The sequence below is a fragment of the Notolepis coatsorum genome, assembly GCF_963971535.1.
Source record: "Notolepis coatsorum genome assembly, chromosome: 7".
Taxonomy (NCBI): domain Eukaryota; kingdom Metazoa; phylum Chordata; class Actinopteri; order Aulopiformes; family Paralepididae; genus Notolepis; species Notolepis coatsorum.
In genome coordinates, this window is record NC_140171.1 from 122,593,092 (window position 1) to 122,612,239 (window position 19,148).

The 19,148-nt window shown below is 42.7% G+C and overlaps 1 protein-coding gene across 3 annotated transcripts in view; it reads left to right on the top strand.

Annotated features, from left to right (window-relative positions):
• Positions 1-19,148, top strand: part of pdcd11 (programmed cell death 11) — a 71,147-nt gene that overhangs the window by 32,404 nt on the left and 19,595 nt on the right. For all 3 annotated transcript variants that reach the window (XR_014619939.1, XM_084319087.1, XM_084319088.1), the window contains exons 17-24: positions 4,920-5,133; positions 5,634-5,786; positions 6,901-7,013; positions 10,235-10,728; positions 12,997-13,059; positions 13,146-13,242; positions 13,721-13,810; positions 18,783-18,888. Coding sequence is in view for 2 of the 3 variants with exons in the window: in XM_084319087.1 (XP_084175213.1) it covers positions 4,920-5,133; positions 5,634-5,786; positions 6,901-7,013; positions 10,235-10,728; positions 12,997-13,059; positions 13,146-13,242; positions 13,721-13,810; positions 18,783-18,888 (1,330 nt within the window). In the remaining variant the exon portion in view is untranslated. The remainder of the gene's footprint in view (positions 1-4,919; positions 5,134-5,633; positions 5,787-6,900; positions 7,014-10,234; positions 10,729-12,996; positions 13,060-13,145; positions 13,243-13,720; positions 13,811-18,782; positions 18,889-19,148) is intronic.

Sequence of the window (19,148 nt, forward strand, 5' to 3'; positions counted from 1 at the left end):
TGCCTTAACCCATTCTTCGCCATTGACGGATTAAGCCGTCATTCCTCGCCATGCTTAATCTGCCAATGACGGATTACGCCGTCATCGAGATCAATATTTCAAATTTCTCTCATGGCATTCATATTTCACCGACGGATCCTTGACGGGTGCTGTGGATCTCCACTCAACTCTCCAACGGTTCAATATCGCCACCTGGTGGCCGATCGACCAACCGGAAGTGGGTCCGGAAGTGCTTGGTGTCCCCCCTATTCCGTCTGCCACTCGCTATCGCTCCCGGGGCTCCATCTCGACACACTGGATAATCGATCGGTTGCCATAACTCAATAAACAGCGTTATTTGGATGTATATAGTATTATACAACCCGGAAATGGTTCATCTAGATCAACATCCCATAATAGCGAACTTTTTGCTCCACGCTGATCACCCAACGGTAAGAGGAAGCTGCGGTGAGTTTCAGCGTTTTTGATTATTATTATCCATACAAACTGCTATGATCAATATATCACCCATACTACATGATTCATTTAACGTCGGTCATTGCATTATAAACGACCCCCCCCCCCCCCCTCCGGTCACCAGCAGATGATGAGTCATGACGTTTAGGACCTTGTACAATTGAAATTTTTAATCTGACGTCAATCGCTAGCAAACTGCATTTGATGATGTAATATATGCATAAATGGCTATAACTCACGTTCTATGAATTACTGCAGAAAACGATAAAAACATATTTATACTCTGGACGGTATTTTAGTATGAATGTGTGAATGAAAAAGTAAAACGTTCCTACACCCTGAACAATAGCTAATCGATGTTGAATGGGCCATAGTAATGTCAATTTAGCAATACAATTAAAAAAGTTATAGCCCTGCAAAGTAGGTGAACATCTCCATAGACAAATAGAGCTGGCAGAGGATGGTATAAGAAGGGTACAATGCCTGGTGAAGAATGGGTTAACAGTTAACTTAACATAACATGATGATCCCATAGCAAATTAAAATAATGACTCATGAAACATTTGAATTTGGATCTTAAGCAACTTTCAATCAAAATGGAACAATACAACAATCACTCATAACAAGATAAATAAATTAAATAATACAAATGAAAGTGGAAGTGTTTAAATAACTAAAAAAAATATATAGCAGACTTCTTAGCTTAACATCCCAGGGAACTAATGGTATAACTGGGGATGTTGTTTGCTCTTGACAAGAGTCTCAAAGTCTGGGGTGATGGTAGACAAAGCAACTCTGAGGTCATGCTCAATGTCCAATCTGTTCCTCTGCTTTGTCTTCAGCTGGACCAGAGCTGAGAAGCCACTTTCACAAAGATAGGTAGTGCAAAAAGTATAAAAAAAAAAAATTCTTTTTTTTAATGACTAATCGACGCAAACATTCTGCGTCGACGAGTTTTTATGATCAACGTCGTCGATTATGTCGACTAATCGTTGCAGCCCTAGTCTCGTTATCTTGCATTGTTTCTACATAAGCAAGCACACGTTCATTTACATCCACAGCATAACTGTGGTATCTTAAGAATGATACAAGACGCTTATATTGAAACACGTTGACATTAGGGCCGTTCTTTCAACCTAAAAGTGCACTTTCTTCAACCTCGAACCTAAATTCCTTAGCGACCTGTGTTAACAACGTAAACAAATTGCACAGCGCGCACATTCGAGACACACAGATATGAAACGAGTCATACGGAACAAATAACGTATAATGGAGGCTGAAATTAGACCAATGTGACTCACAAACTCACGACAGTAGTACACAACTACACATACAGACGACCAAAAAATTGAATCTGCATTGATTAACACATTGGGCGCCATGGGTTATATCCATCAATATACCCAGTCTGCCACCGTTGAAAGCCTATGGAGATGTTTACCTTCTTTGCAGGGCTATAACTTTTTAAATTTTATTGCTATATTGACATTACTATGGTCCATTCAACATCGATTATCTATCGTTCAGGATGTGGGAACGTTATATTTTTTTCATTCATACATTGTTGTGTTAATACCGTCTAGAATATAAGTATGTTTTTAGACAGTATAGCAGTAATTCCAAAAACGAGTTATAGGCCCTGACGCATATGATAGATTATCGATTGGCGGTTATTTCCTATACACGCTATATTAAAAAATTCAAATGTATATGATCGGTATACATTATGCTTCATCATGCGTGAAGGAAAGGGGGGGGGGGTCGTTTATAATTCCTTGATCGTCAGTAACGGCTTTATTTAGTATGGGTTGATATATTGATCAGATGGTTTGCAGTGAAATTAATAAACAATCGGGCTGAAAATAACGTTAGTGTCCTCTTACCGTTCGCCGATGAGACTGGAGGAAAAATATCCCAATTATTTGACGCCGCTCTCCTACATCCATTTCTGGTTTGTATGGCGCAATAAACGCCGAAATCATATAGATTATTAAATTTAGAAAGCGATCCAAATGCACTATAGTGTTTGTCTGGAGCCACGTAACAAGATATCACTGCCGGAGGGATTTCCTCGACGCACCGATCGGCACTTCCGGTTTTGGCGAGAGTGTAACTCGCCCGACCATCCACCAGGCGGCGGTATTGAGGCGTTGCAATTTCATACAGGGTCCCGCTGGAGTCCGGAGGTTGGCTGGATGAATTATGAATGCCATGGCGAAAAAATTAAATATTGATCCCAAAAACGGCGTTTGCCGTTCAACGCATGGCGGGCAAAAACGGCGTAACTCGTTCTTGGCGCAGGATGTGTTAACTGATAATCAAAACCCAGCTTAAGCCGTTAAACCCCTGTAGTGAATCACCGAAGCCAATACGCACACACACAGTCGAACTGGAACGGTTTACAAAACATACACTCCCGGTATTCATAACTCGTTCATTTTCCATACGTTTAACCATAACATAACTTACTTACCCAAACAACGTGTTCCCGGGTCCACATTCACGCACAAATCCGTACTTTCAAAACGTTAGAAAAACGCTCCGGATAAATAAACGGACGGAAGTCTTTATTTGTCGTGCAGATTAACACACACATGCAAGATGGAAGACCCACAGGAACACGCGCGTGAGCTCTGACTGAGAGAGGGAAAGACAGACTGCCCTGCCCTCTGCTGGCACGTGCTGTGCACTACAAGCAACGCATCTGTGATTTGGCGCACAGTCTGTGACGTCACGGTAGGGGTGGACGGTATGGTCTAAAATTTATATCACGGTATAATTTGAAGCATAGACGGTAACGGTATATATCACGGTATCATCGTTTTTGATTAAATTTTTTATTTTATTTTATATATATTTTTTTTATTTTTTTTTATAAAATATATATATTATATAATTAGACTTGTACTGGTATTATCTGCGAGACATCGCCACCACGCAACAAGCTCCACTGTCTGTGTGTACTCTAGTAGCCTCCAGCTACGGCCAGGTTTCTCCGGAGCTGCACCTGGACCTATACTCTAGTAGCCTCGAGCAGAGCTACGGCCAGGATTCTCCGGCGCTGCACCTGGACCCTATTGTATTGGTATTATAACGTTAGCAAGCCCTCAGCTCGAATACGCATCGAATCAGTGTTATAAGACATTGATATCATGAGCTATCTGTAGCTACTGCATATATAACGTTAATACAACGCCTCAGTGAATTATTTAGTTCAATGGGACATTTCGTTTTGAACGGTGAACTAACTTCCGTTAACGTGAGCTAACAGGTAGCATACACGTCTCTAGTACTAGACTTTGTGGAGCGTTTGTTGATGTCAGGAGCTATCGGTAGCTGGCCGACTAGATACCGTTCGGTTAGACAATGCCCCATCATGTATTAAACTAAAAGTGAATAGTTGACTGGGTCATTTTGTAACGGTAGCTACGCTAACGTTAGCTCAGGGAGCCGCCGACAGCTCCCGTGTCCCGTCCCACTAGACTACTAGACCCGTGTTTACATGCGTGCGGTAGGGGCTGGCACGCCCACTGCGCGAAGCCTCCTAAATAACCTTTTCCAGTTCGCACATATCTATTATCTATGACTAATTCTATCTATTTTTAGGGGCAAATGCGAGTGAAATAGTCGCGCTGTGGTTACATGACGTCATTGCTATTTTAGAGCTGCACTACCGGTTACACGGTATACTCAAAATCCATACCGTAGAGCAAATTCATACCGTTTATACCGTATACCGTTTATACCGTCCACCCCTACGTCACGGTATTGAAAATCATACCGACGGGATTTCGAAATACCCTGGTATACCGTCATACCGCCCAAGCCTACTGGCTAGTCTTCTGAAGAACTCGCAGCTTACCGTCTTGCGATGTCGATCTCTCTCTCTCTCTCTCTCTCTCTCTCTGATGACTGTTACTATAGCAACAGCGGTGGCACCTCTGACCCAAATCAAACTATGGTTCAAAATGCACTTTCTCTCTATCAAAATGCAACCCCACCCTATCTCATCACCATAGCAACGGCTTCTCAAGCACCTCGGCCGATGACCTTGGTGCGGCTGGCTGCCTGTGGCTCTCCCCCAGTCTAACTTGAAAACACACACGTACATAGAAGCTGTCCTCCTTATTTAAGATCTATATTATACACCATGATTTCCTTCAATTCTCTTAGCTTCAAAGGCCCTCCCGGTGTTAATTATAAAGCCTGAGTGTCAGAGTAGATGTCTGTCAAGTTAAAACGACTATCTATAGGTTATTTACATTATATACACAAGTGCGATCTCACAGGATGGACTCTAATTCAAGACTCTGAACATGTAAATAAGGATCTCTCTCAAAATGACATGGTGCACCTTTTTTTAAAGGGAATGAAAGAAGCTCTTCAGTCAAGAGTACTTATATATATATTTACATTTTCCTAATAAAACTCTGTTTACTGTTTTGGTGCTTCTTCCCCCACAGGCCATGAGCGACATGTTTGTTGGCGACGTGACAACCGCCTGCCAGAAGGGCCAGACTGTGCTGGCCAAGGTGACCAACCTGGACAAGGAGAAGAAACGCTTCCTGGTGACCCTGAGGCCCTCCGATGTCATAACCCCGGAGGGCGACACCCAGGCCAGGCTCATGAGAGGTCTGCAGGAGAGGAGGGTGGTGGCTGAGATGATCTCCAGTAGAGGTACACAGGCCCTGAAACTACAGGGGGTGCTGACCAAATGAGTTTGGGAACCACTTACGATGTGTCTCTGTGTCAACAGTAGCATCACATATCAGACCCGCATCGTGTCGTCAGTGCTGTGCTGAGATCGCAGCGCCTCTCGCATAATGCTTTTATTTTTGCCAGAACGGGGGGGGGGGGGGGGGAGAATCTATTGATTTTCACACTTTGATTCGAGAAATCCTTCACCCTGAATCTTCCAGTTCCAATTGCAAACCCTGTCCCTGTTTCTTGATACTCTAATCACAACTGTCGCGAGGCACAGTCACACTGTCTATTAATGCTGTACCTTATCTGTTGAAGACGTCAGAATCTCTTGGGCTGCAGTACGGTGACAGATAATTGTTCCTCTTATTTTTCGAGTGCTTGTTTTGTGCGCTCTGGTTTCAGTGTCCAACCTCGCTCTCTCTCTCGCTCTCTCTCTCGCTCTCTCTTGCTCTCTCTCTTTCTTCTGTCCTCAGATGACAGTGAGCTCCCCCTGCTGCTGTTGGCCCTCTCTGTTGGCCAGAAGCTGGAGCTGGTGGTGGACGAGGAGAAGGAGGATGGCGGTGCCTCCTTTAAGTCGGATCAGCTGGCTGGTGCCACTATACTGGCCACCAAGCGCCAAGTCACAGGTTCGAGTTCATTCAACTACAGCAGAAGCTTGTTTATTCCAACCCCTCTGGAATGGAGGTCGTTCATTAGACTTATGCTATATGCAATACGTGAATATGGGACCTCTTTGGAAATATTTTCTTATTCAATAAATTATGTTGCAAAGTTGTTTTCAAGTGTAATATTTGGCAGGAAATGTGTTTTATATATATTTATTTATATATAGTGATCTTGGGGGAAGAGGATAAAAAGAATATATAATGTAATCCACACAATGTAATGAACATAATGTAATACACATAATGTAATGCACATAATGTAATGCACATAATGTAATATACATAATGCAATACACATAATGTAAGTAATGTAATCTACATAATAGGGCTGTCTTAAATACTTCGAAGCTTCGTTCGATGCCATGGGATTCGAATATGAAAAAAAAAGTCGATTATGTAAATAAAAAAAATAAAAATAATGAATATATATATATATATATATATATATATATTTTTGCTAAATCAACTCTGCCTCTCTTTGTTAACTACAACAAGCAATGCTGTTTGTTATTTAAGATGAGGTCGGACTCGGCACTGACAGATTTGTGTTCATTGTGCTGCTTTTATAAAGCCTCAAATGACGTCTTACAATATTTCCTGAAAGCAAAGTGTTTAGTTTGTCTAAGATTTAAAAAGGTTTAAACTTTACAGCACTGAAAAGTTGAACAAAGTGCTGTACAAGCTTCGAATTAAAATCGAATCTCGGCCCCGAAGCTTCGAATTCCAAAAAAAAAATCGAAGGTCAGCTCTACTACATAATGTAATGCACATAATGTAATATACATAATGTAATGCACATCATTTAATGCACAATACATAATGTAATGCACATAATGTAATGCACATAATAATGTAATATACATAATGTGATGCACATAATGTAATGCACATAATGTAATATATATAATGTAATGCACATAATGTATTACACATATTCACATAATGTAATACACATAATGTAATGCACATAATGTAATACATTATGTACACAGTACTTAAAGAAAATCATTCTTCATCTTGGACTCTATGGCATCCACCATCCGAGTCGGTGTGACATGATTGTTTTGTCCTTCAGGTGTAAACATGACCCCGGGACGAAAGGTCACTGCGATCATTCTCCACGTCGACCTCCTGTCCTCTCATGTCCACGTGTCCGTCCTCTCCAAGCTGGTGGAGAAGAAGAAATCTGTGAGTATCTCTCTGATGTCAGGACCGCTCTCTGATGTAGTTCAGTGTGGGGGGACGGTGTGCTGTGAACGTGGACATGTTGAGGTTATAGGAGACATCAATTTGCAAAGTGATGCTCCTTCATCATAGAGCTGGGAGGTATACGGAATATTAAGATATACCGTTTACTATACCGTCATCCACGATATATACATATGGTTAGGGCTGGGCGATAAAACGATAACGATAACTATCGCGATAAATTATTTCCTCGAAATAAACATGAAACGTGGTCGCAAAGTTTCGATATATCGATTTTCCAAGCTTGGATATGAACACACGCACTAACAACCAATCGGTGAAGGAGATGGCCGACAGTGAAGGAGACCCGCGGTGCACCTCTGTGTAGAGAGGTAGGACTCTAGTAGTAAACAAGGCTGGCTAGGATAACTAGCTTGCACGGCACTATTTTATATATTTACGTGCCGAGTATGTGTGTGGAGTGAATTCTGAGCCCACGTTTAAGTAGTGTGGGGTATACAGTGGACGTCGTTTCAATATATTGGGGCGGAAGAGAGTATTTTAGGGTAATATTTAGTACATTGTCATGGAATACACCGCTTAGAAACAAGAGGCTGGCTAGGATAACTAGCTTGCACGGCACTATTTTATATATTTACGTGCCGAGTATGTGTGTGGAGTGAATTCTGAGGCCACGTTTATAGTAGTGTGGGGTATACAGTGGACGTCGTTTCAATATATTGGGGCAGAAGAGAGTATTTTAGGGTAATATTTATTAAATTGTCATGAGATACTCCGCTTGTCGTCTAACTGCTAACGTGCGCGGACTGATGACGACATCAACTCGACTCGAGACATTCGCTTAGAAACAACAGGCTGGCTAGGATAACTAGCTTGCACGGCACGGTTTTATATATTTACGTGCCGAGTATGTGTGTGGCGTCAGGGGCCGGACCTAGCCCATTTGGCGCCCTGGGCGAGATTCACCACTGCGCCGCCCCCCCCCCCCCCCCCCCCTTTTCTTTTTCTTTTTTTGTATTTTTTATTTTTTTTTATGGCTTTTTTCTTCATAGTTCTCTAACGTTAGTCTTTCTTTCCTCAACGTTCAATTCTATAAACACTTGACCGATACCCATCAATGCACAGCGCTCTAGCATGTTCTGACTGTGAACACCTAAAGCTGAGGCTCAGACCGACCGACCGTTTTAGATTTTTGGCTCATTTTCCCTTATGTTAGAATTTTTTTAATGTAAAAATAATGGTTGCCGATATAGAGGGGGGCGCCAAAACTGCACAGAAAAAAAAAAAAATTTTGGCGCCCCCCTCTGGGTGGCGCTCTAGGCGACCGCCTATATCGCCTGTAGGAAGGTCCGCCCCTGTGTGGCGTGAATTCTGAGGCCACGTTTATAGTAGTGTGGGGTATACAGTGGACGTCGTTTCAATATATTATGGCGGAAGAGAGTATTTTAGTGTCATATTTATTAAATTGTCATGAGATACTCCGCTTGTCGCTGCTAACGTGCGCGGACTGATGACGACATCAACTCGACTCGAGACATTCGCAGCAGCATAAGAAGTTAATTAAACTTGACAGACATTATATCGACGATAATTATCGATATCGAATTATATGAAAATAATTTTATAATTTTATCGCGATAACGTTTTTGGTCATATCGCCCAGCCCTACATATGGTTAAAAAAATATATACATACTGTATATTTTTTATATAATTAAGTTAACACATTAATTGCCAATAATGAGTATACTCGTTATTGGCCGCCATCCGTTGAGTGCCAACAACGAGTAAACTCGTTTTTTTTTTTAAACTTTGGCCATTTCCCTGGCTCTTTTATACGTTTATCGCATTTATACTTGGTCAAGTTCGACCGACAGAAGCAGGCTGAAAGGGTTCAGATGGGGGGGGAAGACACTCTGGGAAAGGCACGGCTGCAGTCCGGGATTCGAACTCGCTCAGCCCCAGATCCGCGCGAGCGCGGTTGTCCACGGCGCTGAAATAGCACTCGCGGTACGTGGTGAGCTACTGGAGCTCCCCGTAAACTCGTTGTTATGATCGTTATTTCTTTTATTCGCTATTGGCATTCATAATTCATCCAGGAAGCCTCCAGGAGCCATCTGGACCCTGTCTGATATTGCAACGCCTCAATACCGCCGCCTGGTGGCTTTCGGGCGAGTTACACTCTACTCTAAACCGGAAGTGGCGCTCGGTGCATCGGGGGGGAAAGCTCCGCCAGAGATATGTTGTTACGTGGATCAATATACACACCTTGAGTGCATTGGATCGCTTTCGAGACGCAAGAATCAATATGCTTTCGGCGTTTATTGCGTGATACAAAACGGAAAATGGATCTAGCAGATCGACGTCAAATAATTGGAATTTTTTTTCTCCAGACGCATCGGCCACAGGTAAGAGGAATCTAACGTTATTTCCAGCTCGATTGTCCATTTATTTCATTGCAATCTGTCCGATCAACGTATGGTGTCTTACTAAAGAAAGCCGTTAGTGACAATCAAGGAATCATAAACGACCCCCCCCCCCCTTTCCTTCACGCATGATGGAGCATAATGTATAGCGATCATATGCATTTGAAATTTTTAATATAGCTTGTATAGGGACGAAACGGCAATCGATAATGTATAATACGCATCGGGGCCTATAACTCGCGTTCTAGGAATTACTGCTATACAGTCTAAAAATATACTTATATTCTCGACGGTACTAACACGACAATGTATGAATGGAAAAATATAACGTTCCCACATCCGGAACGATAGATACCCGATGTTGAATGGGCCATAGTAATGTCGATATAGCTATAATATTTAAAAAGTTATAGCCCTGCAAAGAAGGTGAGCCACTCCATAGGGTTACAGCACTGGCAGAGAGTGGTAAAGATGGGCATACTGCATGGCACCCAATGTGTTAATATTTTTATTTTATTTTTTAAGTAAAAGAAAATAGACCATTTTGCGTGAAATAGCACCATGACATTTGTATTACAACTGTCAATATGTCATATCACATTGTAATTTGTACTGGAAAACTATACCGTTATACCGTCAAAACTAAGACACATGTTATGATATGATATTCTGTCCATATCGCCCCGGGCCCTACTTAATCACTTGACCTCAAAAGAATGCGTGTCATTACTTCCTCTCTGTTGGGCCTGATCGTTGTCCTTCTGCACCTTCGCAGTTGAAAGAAGGGTTAAAATACCCCGCGACGGTGCAGCACGTGGACAGAGACTTCGCCGTCATCTCGTTGGACGACACGGGCCATCTGACCGTGATCCAGACCACCAACCACCTGAACGAGATGATCCGCTTCGAGTCGCAGAGGATGAACCCCGGGAAATACCTGAGTGTCACCGTCACGGATCCCAGCTGCCAGGAACTGGAGGGGCTCCCCCTGGTGTCCTGGGATGTCAGTGCGCCGAAACGCCAACGTACCGTATCGGAGGGCCAGGTCGCGGAGAAAGGTCATTGCTACGGAGAGATCGTCAAGGGCAAGGTGCAGACGATCAGACCCACGCGCGTGATGATCGCGCTGGAGGACGGGGTCGTGGGGAGCGTGCACGTTTCGGAGGTGGCGGAGGGCGTGATCCTGGGCACCTTTCCCACGGTCGCCATCAAAGTGGGCACCGAGGTCACTGCCAGGGTCATCGGAGGGCGGCAGGCCGCTAGCCACAGGTGAATACCCTTGTTTATTTCCATAGTAGGCCTCTTTGCTTTTGCCCAAATATGGACTTCGTGATCATACGCATTTCCTGTATGGAGAAAGCATGCATGATTATAAAATGTACCATTCACCAACATACATTCCTCTCTCTGTTGACACTGGGTCAGTTAAATTCAGAAATGCCAGGAAAAAAAAGTCACGGAAATCAATCCAAATGAGCCATAATCTAATCGTGACCTTAACTCATTCAGCGCCAGCTATTAGTCTTGGCCTTGTAGCTAATGTGCCAGGTTTCTAGGGCTGTCTTAAATACTTCGAAGCTTCGTTCGATGGGCATGGGATTCGAATATGAAAATAAAATTCAATTATTAAATTTTTTTTTTTCTTTTTTGCTAAATCAACTCTGCCTCTCTTTGTTAACTACAACAAGCAATGCTGTTTGTTATTTAAGATGATGTCGGACTCGGCACTGACAGATTTGTGTTCATTGTGCTGCTTTTATAAAGCCTCAAATGACGGCTTACAATATTTCATGAAAGCAAAGTGTTTTGTTTGTCTAAGATTTAAAAAGGTTTAAACTTTACAGCACTGACAAAGTTGAACAAAGTGCTGTACAAGCCCCACAACATAAAAAAATATATATATATATTTATAATTTTTTTTCTTTTTTTTCTCGAAGCTTCGAATTAAAATTGAATCTCGGCCCTGAAGCTTCGAATTCCAAAAAACAATTCGAAGGTCAGCCCTACAGGTTTCCATTACATATTTTCACTGTGCGTCACTATGTTTGGAGAGCTATATCTATATTCTATATTATAGCTATGGGGACAATACTATGGTAATTTGACAGTGACTTTCTTCCGTCCAAGATGCACAAAAGAGACTTTTTTCATGCATACATTCGCACGTTATCCCGTGGTGAATATAAGTATAATTTCAGAGTGATCCAGGATAATTCCTGGGAAGCGAGTTACAAGGCGCAACGTGAATTCTACTATAAGTGTTGGCGTTTCTTGCCTGGACACGCTACTATTTCCAAATAAAATGTATATAATAGGTATTATGTTTCATCATTGGTGTCCATCTGGTCCCAGACATAATTTGGCACAACTTATGGATGAGTGTGCCAGATGCGTTTCGAAGTGGTCTGATGAAGCGACTTACTCGGCTCCGTCTAAATATAACGCCCGGAGACATTTGAGTCTAACACAGTTAGATATAAGGTTTCAAAGGGTGGGCGACACTGCCATCTGGCAGGATGCGGCTGGTATTGCATTTTGGTGATCTCAAAATCCTTTCCTATGCCAACACCAAGGTCAGTGGATGAATAATGAATTAAAATATCGAATAAAAGAAAAAACTACCAAAACCCGAGATATCTCGGGTCTGGCGTCCAACGCATGGCGAGTTAACCCAATATATCTCGGTCTGGCAATTAAAGAGTTAAAATCAAATTGCTATATAGGGAGGTGTAGTGGTTACATCATTGCCGTTTTTTGTGTTCCACCCTCTGTCCAACGCAATGTATTTCCCCATTGCCCATTTCTAAATCGTCTCGTTTAAAACAAATAAAGCATTAACATTTGCATGGTGTACCTTTCTGTGCGTATTCATCCACAATCTATAGTTCAACATGAAAATATTCGCAATTAATCATAAAGAAAAATTGCCAAATTGTATTTCAACCAAAAATGCTTAAACAATTATGTTAGTGATAGAAGGGAACTCATTTTGTGCAAAAATGGAAAGCTTTCCAATTTCCATGCGGCAGAATTGTTACAATAGCCCATGATCCATTTTCCCAATGATGAATCCCTATATGGGTGGAACAACCAGTGACATCAGGCACCTGCTGTTTGAGTGCACACTTAAGTTAAAATAAGAGCCACTAGATGGCAGCAGGGTTCTTTACAACAACAGCTTGAATTTCTTCACCTGCAAAAAGTCACCAGGATTAGAATTGTCTAATAGTTTTCCAAACGCAAAACCATAACACCCCTTCATGTTTACTACAGCCCATCTAATTCTAGATCCATGGTAACCATGATGACAAGACTTTCCATCTCCTGTTTAGAAGGAAATCCTGTTTATTTGAGTTATTTTCCTGTTCTAGTTTCCTGCTTGTTCGTTTGGTCTTAATAACATGCTTTCATCATATAAGGGTGGCATGACTTTTGTTTAGTTTAAGTCAACGTTTGTTGACTTAATTTATGTATGTGTTAAATTGGGTAAAACTTAAAACAATCTCTTCCTTTGGACTCTTGTTCGTGTTCTTTCAGGTTCCTACCTTTCTCACATCCCAGATTCATATACAGCATTCCTGAGCTGACGCTCATACCCAGGTAATCCTTCTTACACGTGGCCTTGTGTTATTTATTATTATTAGTATTATTCTCTTTTGAACAAGTTCCCTCATCTCTCCTCACAGTAAGCTGGATGAGAGCGTAGAACTCACACCAGTTAAACCAAACGAGAAGCTGAAGAGCTACACAGTCGGGGAAGAAATCACATGCTTTGTATCAAAGGTAAGATGGAGGAGATGTATTTAATGGCTTGTATCAAAGGTAAGATGGAGGAGATGTATTCAATGGCTTGTATCAAAGGTAAGATGGAGGAGATGTATTCAATGGCTTGTATCAAAGGTAAGATGGAGGAGATGTATTTAATGGCTTGTGTCAAAAGTAAGATGGAGGAAATGTATTTAATGGCTTGTATCAAAAGTAAGAGGGAAGAGATGTATTTAATGGCTTGTATCAAAAGTAAGAGGGAAGAGATGTATTTAATGGCTTGTATCAAAGGTAAAGATGGAGGAGATGTATTTAATGGCTTGCACATGCATGTGTGGTTTCTTTTTTTCCCACATCCTTTTGCAACTTTCCCTTGAGAGAGATCAAGGCAGAGGGAGGGGAAGATAATTAAAGTGGAGGAGTTTATACCATTTGGAACGCAGCCATTAGACCCTAATCCACACCTACTTGTTTATCACCGTGCCTCTGTCCTCAGTACAACCCAGAGAAGAAGAGTTTGGAGCTCACCATCGACCCCCTCGTCACAGGAACTGTTGAGCTGCTGGCCATGATCAAGGACCCTAAAGTAAGTCCAGACACATTCATGCACATTTATTTATTTACGCTTATTACTTTGAACCCCCAAAATAAAAGGCTCTCCTCTGTCATTGGGACATCTTAAAGGGGCACAATGCTGATTAAAATTTTGCACATAATCTCACACACGTCCAAAAACTCGCAACAGTTTTGCACAGGTTCATTTAGTTTGACAAGTTATTGAGAGTAAATGAGTTTGAATATGGCCACCAGTGATGTCATCGGGGACATTGAATCCTTGTGTTGTGTTAATTACAGCTCAAATAGGGAGGTGTAGTCTGACGTCACTTTAGTTTCCCGCACGGTCCACCCATATAGGGATTTATCATTGGGAAAATTATTATCGGCTATTCTAATAATTCTGCCTCATAAACATTGGCAAGCTTTCCAGTTTTGCACAAAATTTGTTCCCTTCCATCACTAACATTATTGTTTAAAGGGGTTATGCACTGCTATTCCTAGCACTATTTGGGCAACTTTACACAATTCCTGTTAGTCTATTGAAGACATTTGTAAGGTTTTTTTCAAAAAAATTCATTGTTTTATATTTCTAATCAAGTACTCGAAACCATCATTTTTCAGCCTCAAGAAATCAGGCTGTTATGGCCTGGCTCCGCCCATAAGCACTTTGAGTGACAGTCAGACCACAGTCTGCACTGGTAGAGGGAGGGAGGGAGGGGGGGAAGAGAGAGAGAGTTCAGTTCAGAGTTTTTATTTGCCACATGGAATAATACAATCATAGTTTCTTCATTAAAAAATCATAAATAGTAATTCCATGGACAAAAGGAGCAGGAAGAAGAATAAATCATATAGTTACCTGCCCCTTATTCCTAAACTAACATGTATTTTCTTAATGGTCGGCGTATAACCTTATTTACACAAATAATCATTTATACCATGAGAGAGAGAGAGAGAGGCTCTCTCTTCCTTTCTCTCCCTCCAAAGCGCACGGCCCCGCAGCTCCACTCGCTGATGAGACGGGGCAGCTTTTTTCTTTCTTTCAATCTCCCGTGTGGCGCGCGGCCGGCAGGTACCCCCCCCCCCCCAAGTGCCCCCTCTCTCTCCCTCCCTCCTTCTCTCTTCCTTTCTCTCCTTTCTCTCCCACTCGGCTCTCGCTGATGAGACGGGGCAACTTTTTTCTTTTCTTTCTTTCAATCTCCCGTGTGGCGCGCGGCCGGCAAGTACCCCCCCCCCAAGTGCCCCCTCTCTCTCCCTCCCTCCCTCTCCCTTTCTCTCCTTTCTCTCCCACTCGGCTCTCGCTGATGAGACGGGGCAACTTTTTTCTTTTCTTTCTTTCAATCTCCCGTGTGGCGCGCGGCCGGCAGGTACCCCCCCCCCCAAGTGCCCCCTCTCTCTCCCTCCCTCCCTCTCTCTTCCTTTCTCTCCTTTCTCTCCCACTCGGCTCTCGCTGATGAGACGGGGCAACTTTTTTCTTTTCTTTCTTTCAATCTCCCGTGTGGCGCGCGGCCGGCAGGTACCCCCCCCCCCCAAGTGCCCCCTCTCTCTCCCTCCCTCTCTCTTCCTTTCTCTCCCTCTCGGCTCTCTCTTCCTTTCTCTAGAATGGGGGCGGGCATTAGCTCCAACCACAGAGCCAATCGCATCACTGTGCGCTATCCACAGCGCCCAGTGACGTGACTCTGGACTTCAAATCAAAATGACCCGATTTACTAGAGGAACAGAGGGGCTGGGCTGAAACGGAGCAATCCGCCAATATGGTATTTAGACCCTAAAACACATTGATACGAACTCCTATTACTATAATACAATGCTAGAGACTGAAAAATGACATTTATAATGCATGGGACCTTTAAAGGGGAACTATCTTATAAATGGCCTTTTTCAGTGTTTAGCATTGTTTCCTAGCTATGTGGACTTATATTAATAGGATCTATGTCTCTAATTCTCATATTAGCGCATTCCAATTCTCCTCACAATATTCACCCTCACTGAACTGAGTCGTCTGAACATTTGCATATCTGTGATGTCAGAGGTTTCTCAGCTGCATAATAATGTGGCAGTTGGTGTGGCAGTTGCCACCAGGCCGCCTATAGCTTATTAACAGCGGAAGAGTGCTGCCGAGTGCTTCCGCGTTTTCCCTGATTGGCTGCGACACGCCCCGCAGAAGCCGCAGAGCGGAGCGGCAGAGCTTGTGGCATTATGTAGCTGTAATCCCTGATGTTTTTCATTCGACGCCTAGCTCAACTGGCAGCGCTGCCGTCCTGTGGATCCTGCGGTCCGTTGGTGACTAGTTCGATTCCCTTCAATCTTTTTTTTTTTTTTTTTTTTAACGTGCATTCTTTCGCCGGATAAGTTTAGGCATGTTAACTTTAATCATTGTTTCGGAGTTGGTTATGGTTAAGGTTAGGCATTGTTTCGGAGTTGGTTAAGGTTAGAAGTAGGGATGTCCGATATTATCGGCCGACCGATATTATCGGCCGATATCGGCAGTAAAATGTGATATCGGAAAATATCGGTATCGGTTTAAATTTTTTTTTAAACGATAACAATATTTGTTATATATATATATATCCAGTGAAATTATTAGTTACCTGAAATTATTCAGTTTTTTGGACGGGGAAACCCTGCATATATCGGTATCGGTTGATATCGGTTGATATCGGTATCGGAAATTAAGAGTTGGACAATATCGGAATATCGGTATCGGTAAAAAAGCCAATATCGAGCATCCCTAGTTAGAAGGGTTAAGTTTAGGCGCTGTTAAGGAGCTGGTTAAGGTTAGAGTTTGTCTTAGAGAATGGCAATATTCTTTCGGAGTTGGTTAAGGTTAGGCATGGTTAAGGTTAGGCATTGTTTCGGAGTTGGTTAAGGTTAGAAGGGTTAAGTTTAGGCGCTGTTAAGGAGCTCGTTAAGGTTAGAGTTTGTCTTAGAGAATGGCAATAGACAGCCTATTTCCGCGCTGCAGCGCGAGGCAATAGACAGCCTATTTCCGCGCTGCAGCTCTCTCGCACTGCCGCGGTCACATGGCCAATCAGAGAAAACGCGGAAGCACGCGACGCACTCTTCCGCTGGGAATAAGCTACACGCCACCAGGCCACACAGTGGTTGGAGCCCAGCCTCAAAACGGCTTAGTTAAGATTTTGAGGTCGAAAAATGCTGTTTTTGAGTACTTGATTAGAAATACAAAACAATGATTTTTTTTTTGAAAATAACCTTACAGAGGTGTTCCATAGACTCAGGAATTGTGTAAAAGTGCCCAAATAGTGAAAGAAATAGTCAAATGGTTCCCCTTTAAGCATTTTTGGTTGAAATAAAATTATACGTAATTATTTTACGATTAATCGTGAATTGTTTCATGTTGACTGAGCTATAGATTATGGATGAATACACACAGAAAGGTACACCATGCCAATGTTCATGCTTTATTTGTTTTAAACGAGACAATTTAGAAATGTGTCCATTGGAAATACATTGCAATTTCAAGCGAGGTGGACCTGCCGGAAACAACAATGACGTAACCACCACACCTCTCTATGATCAGGTAGCAGTCCCTATGAGACAAGGTATTGCTATCTACATCATTTCACAGAGCTGTAATTAACACAAGGACTCAATGTCCCCGATGACATCACTAGGGAGTTTTTGGATGCGTGTTTTATCTGCAAAGTAAATCAGCATTGTTTTTTGGTGAAGTGTCCCTTTTTAACACATTGAGTGCCACGCCCCTTCCAGGAAGTGCATCTGGCCTTGCCGCCCATTAACCCCATGTAAACTCCCACCTTGTTTGTAAAGCTAAGCCTATATTTTATATTATAGATATGGGTCTAATAACACCGTTGTTTGTAAGGGAGTTGCTTCCAGTCAACGTGCAAAAAACAGATAATTTTTTCATCCGTACATTTCCGTTTTATACCGTTTTGAATATGAATATAGTTTGGGTGCTTCTGAGTAATTCCAGGAAAAAGACGCGAAAATTGCGTTTTAGTGGAATCCACTTATCACGTTGTCATTTTTCGCCCGATTATCGAATCTTCCTGAAATCAACGCTAGATTATCATTATTATGTCTCCTCGTGCATACATGAAATGGGCCCTGGAGCGCGGCGCTCCCCCCCCCACCCTCCTGCACCCAACGGTGAACAGCCACACACGGATAGCTTCAATCGCGGGAGAAAGAAATATCAGATCAACGCAAGATTGGATATATAGAGTCCTTACCTGGTCTCTGATGTAATGCAAACAAAATAATCCAATTGTCTGATCGCCATTCCAGTTATCCACAGCAATCCTGTCTCCGACGTTATTGGGCATTGCACATGAACGGGCGGGCGGGGTCAGTTGTCCAAGCCATCCCTACAAGCGCGTGTTTTGCCGGAGTGTTTAGGACCCGCCCCCACGCCGCAGCTCTGTAGAGAAAAGAAACTACACCGTTTCTAATGGAGTGCAATAGCGGCCGAAAGAAGCGTTAGATGGCGGTATAAGACCGTCTGCCAGCTCAGACACATTCAGTACAGCATGCACAAGGTGCCCCGCTGAATTATGAATGGCAATATCGAATAAAATAAATACTGTGAGAAAAACGTAGATCTACGTTTCCGGCACTCAACCGTCGGGCGACAGAAACGTAGTTCTACGTTAACGGCACCCAAAGGGTTAAGGTAAGTAAAGATAAAAATGTGAAACACTAGGTAATCCCTGAAACTGTGTAGCCCGGTGTCTACAACTTAACCCATTCACTACCACACTACAGAAGGTTAACCTTTCACTACCACACTACAGAAGGTTAACCTTTCACTACCACACTACAGAAGGTTAACCTTTCACTACCACACTACAGACGGTTAGTGTTGTAGTGAAAGGGTTAACCTTCTGTAGTGTAGTTGTGAAAGGGTTAACCTTCTGTAGTGTGGTAGTGAAAGGTTAACCTTATGTAGTGTGGTAGTGAATGGGTATTGCCGTGGTGAAAGGGTTAAAACATCAGTCATCATGTTGAACCTGTTTCAGGAGGCGACTCACCCAGAGAAGCTGTATAAACTGGGCCAGGCAGTCCGTGCCAAAGTGGTGGAAGTGAACACCTCTAAACCCCAGCGCTTCATCCTCTCTCTCACTGGTAAGGAAGGACTTTGACTTCAATAATCACTTGCATCATTTTGTCTTTGCATAGTTCTGGCCCACCATTTAGCTTCTTGGTTGCTATGGTCATTCTGTTTTTTAGTGCTGCTAGCCAGCATCTATAAATTGTATCTTGTATCTTTGTACATCATTTAACACTTTCAGTGCCGGCCATTAACATGGTAAAACGTGGTTAAATGCCGGCACCCACTTCAATGAGCTGCCAACCAGCAAACTTGTGCTGTGGGAACACACGGG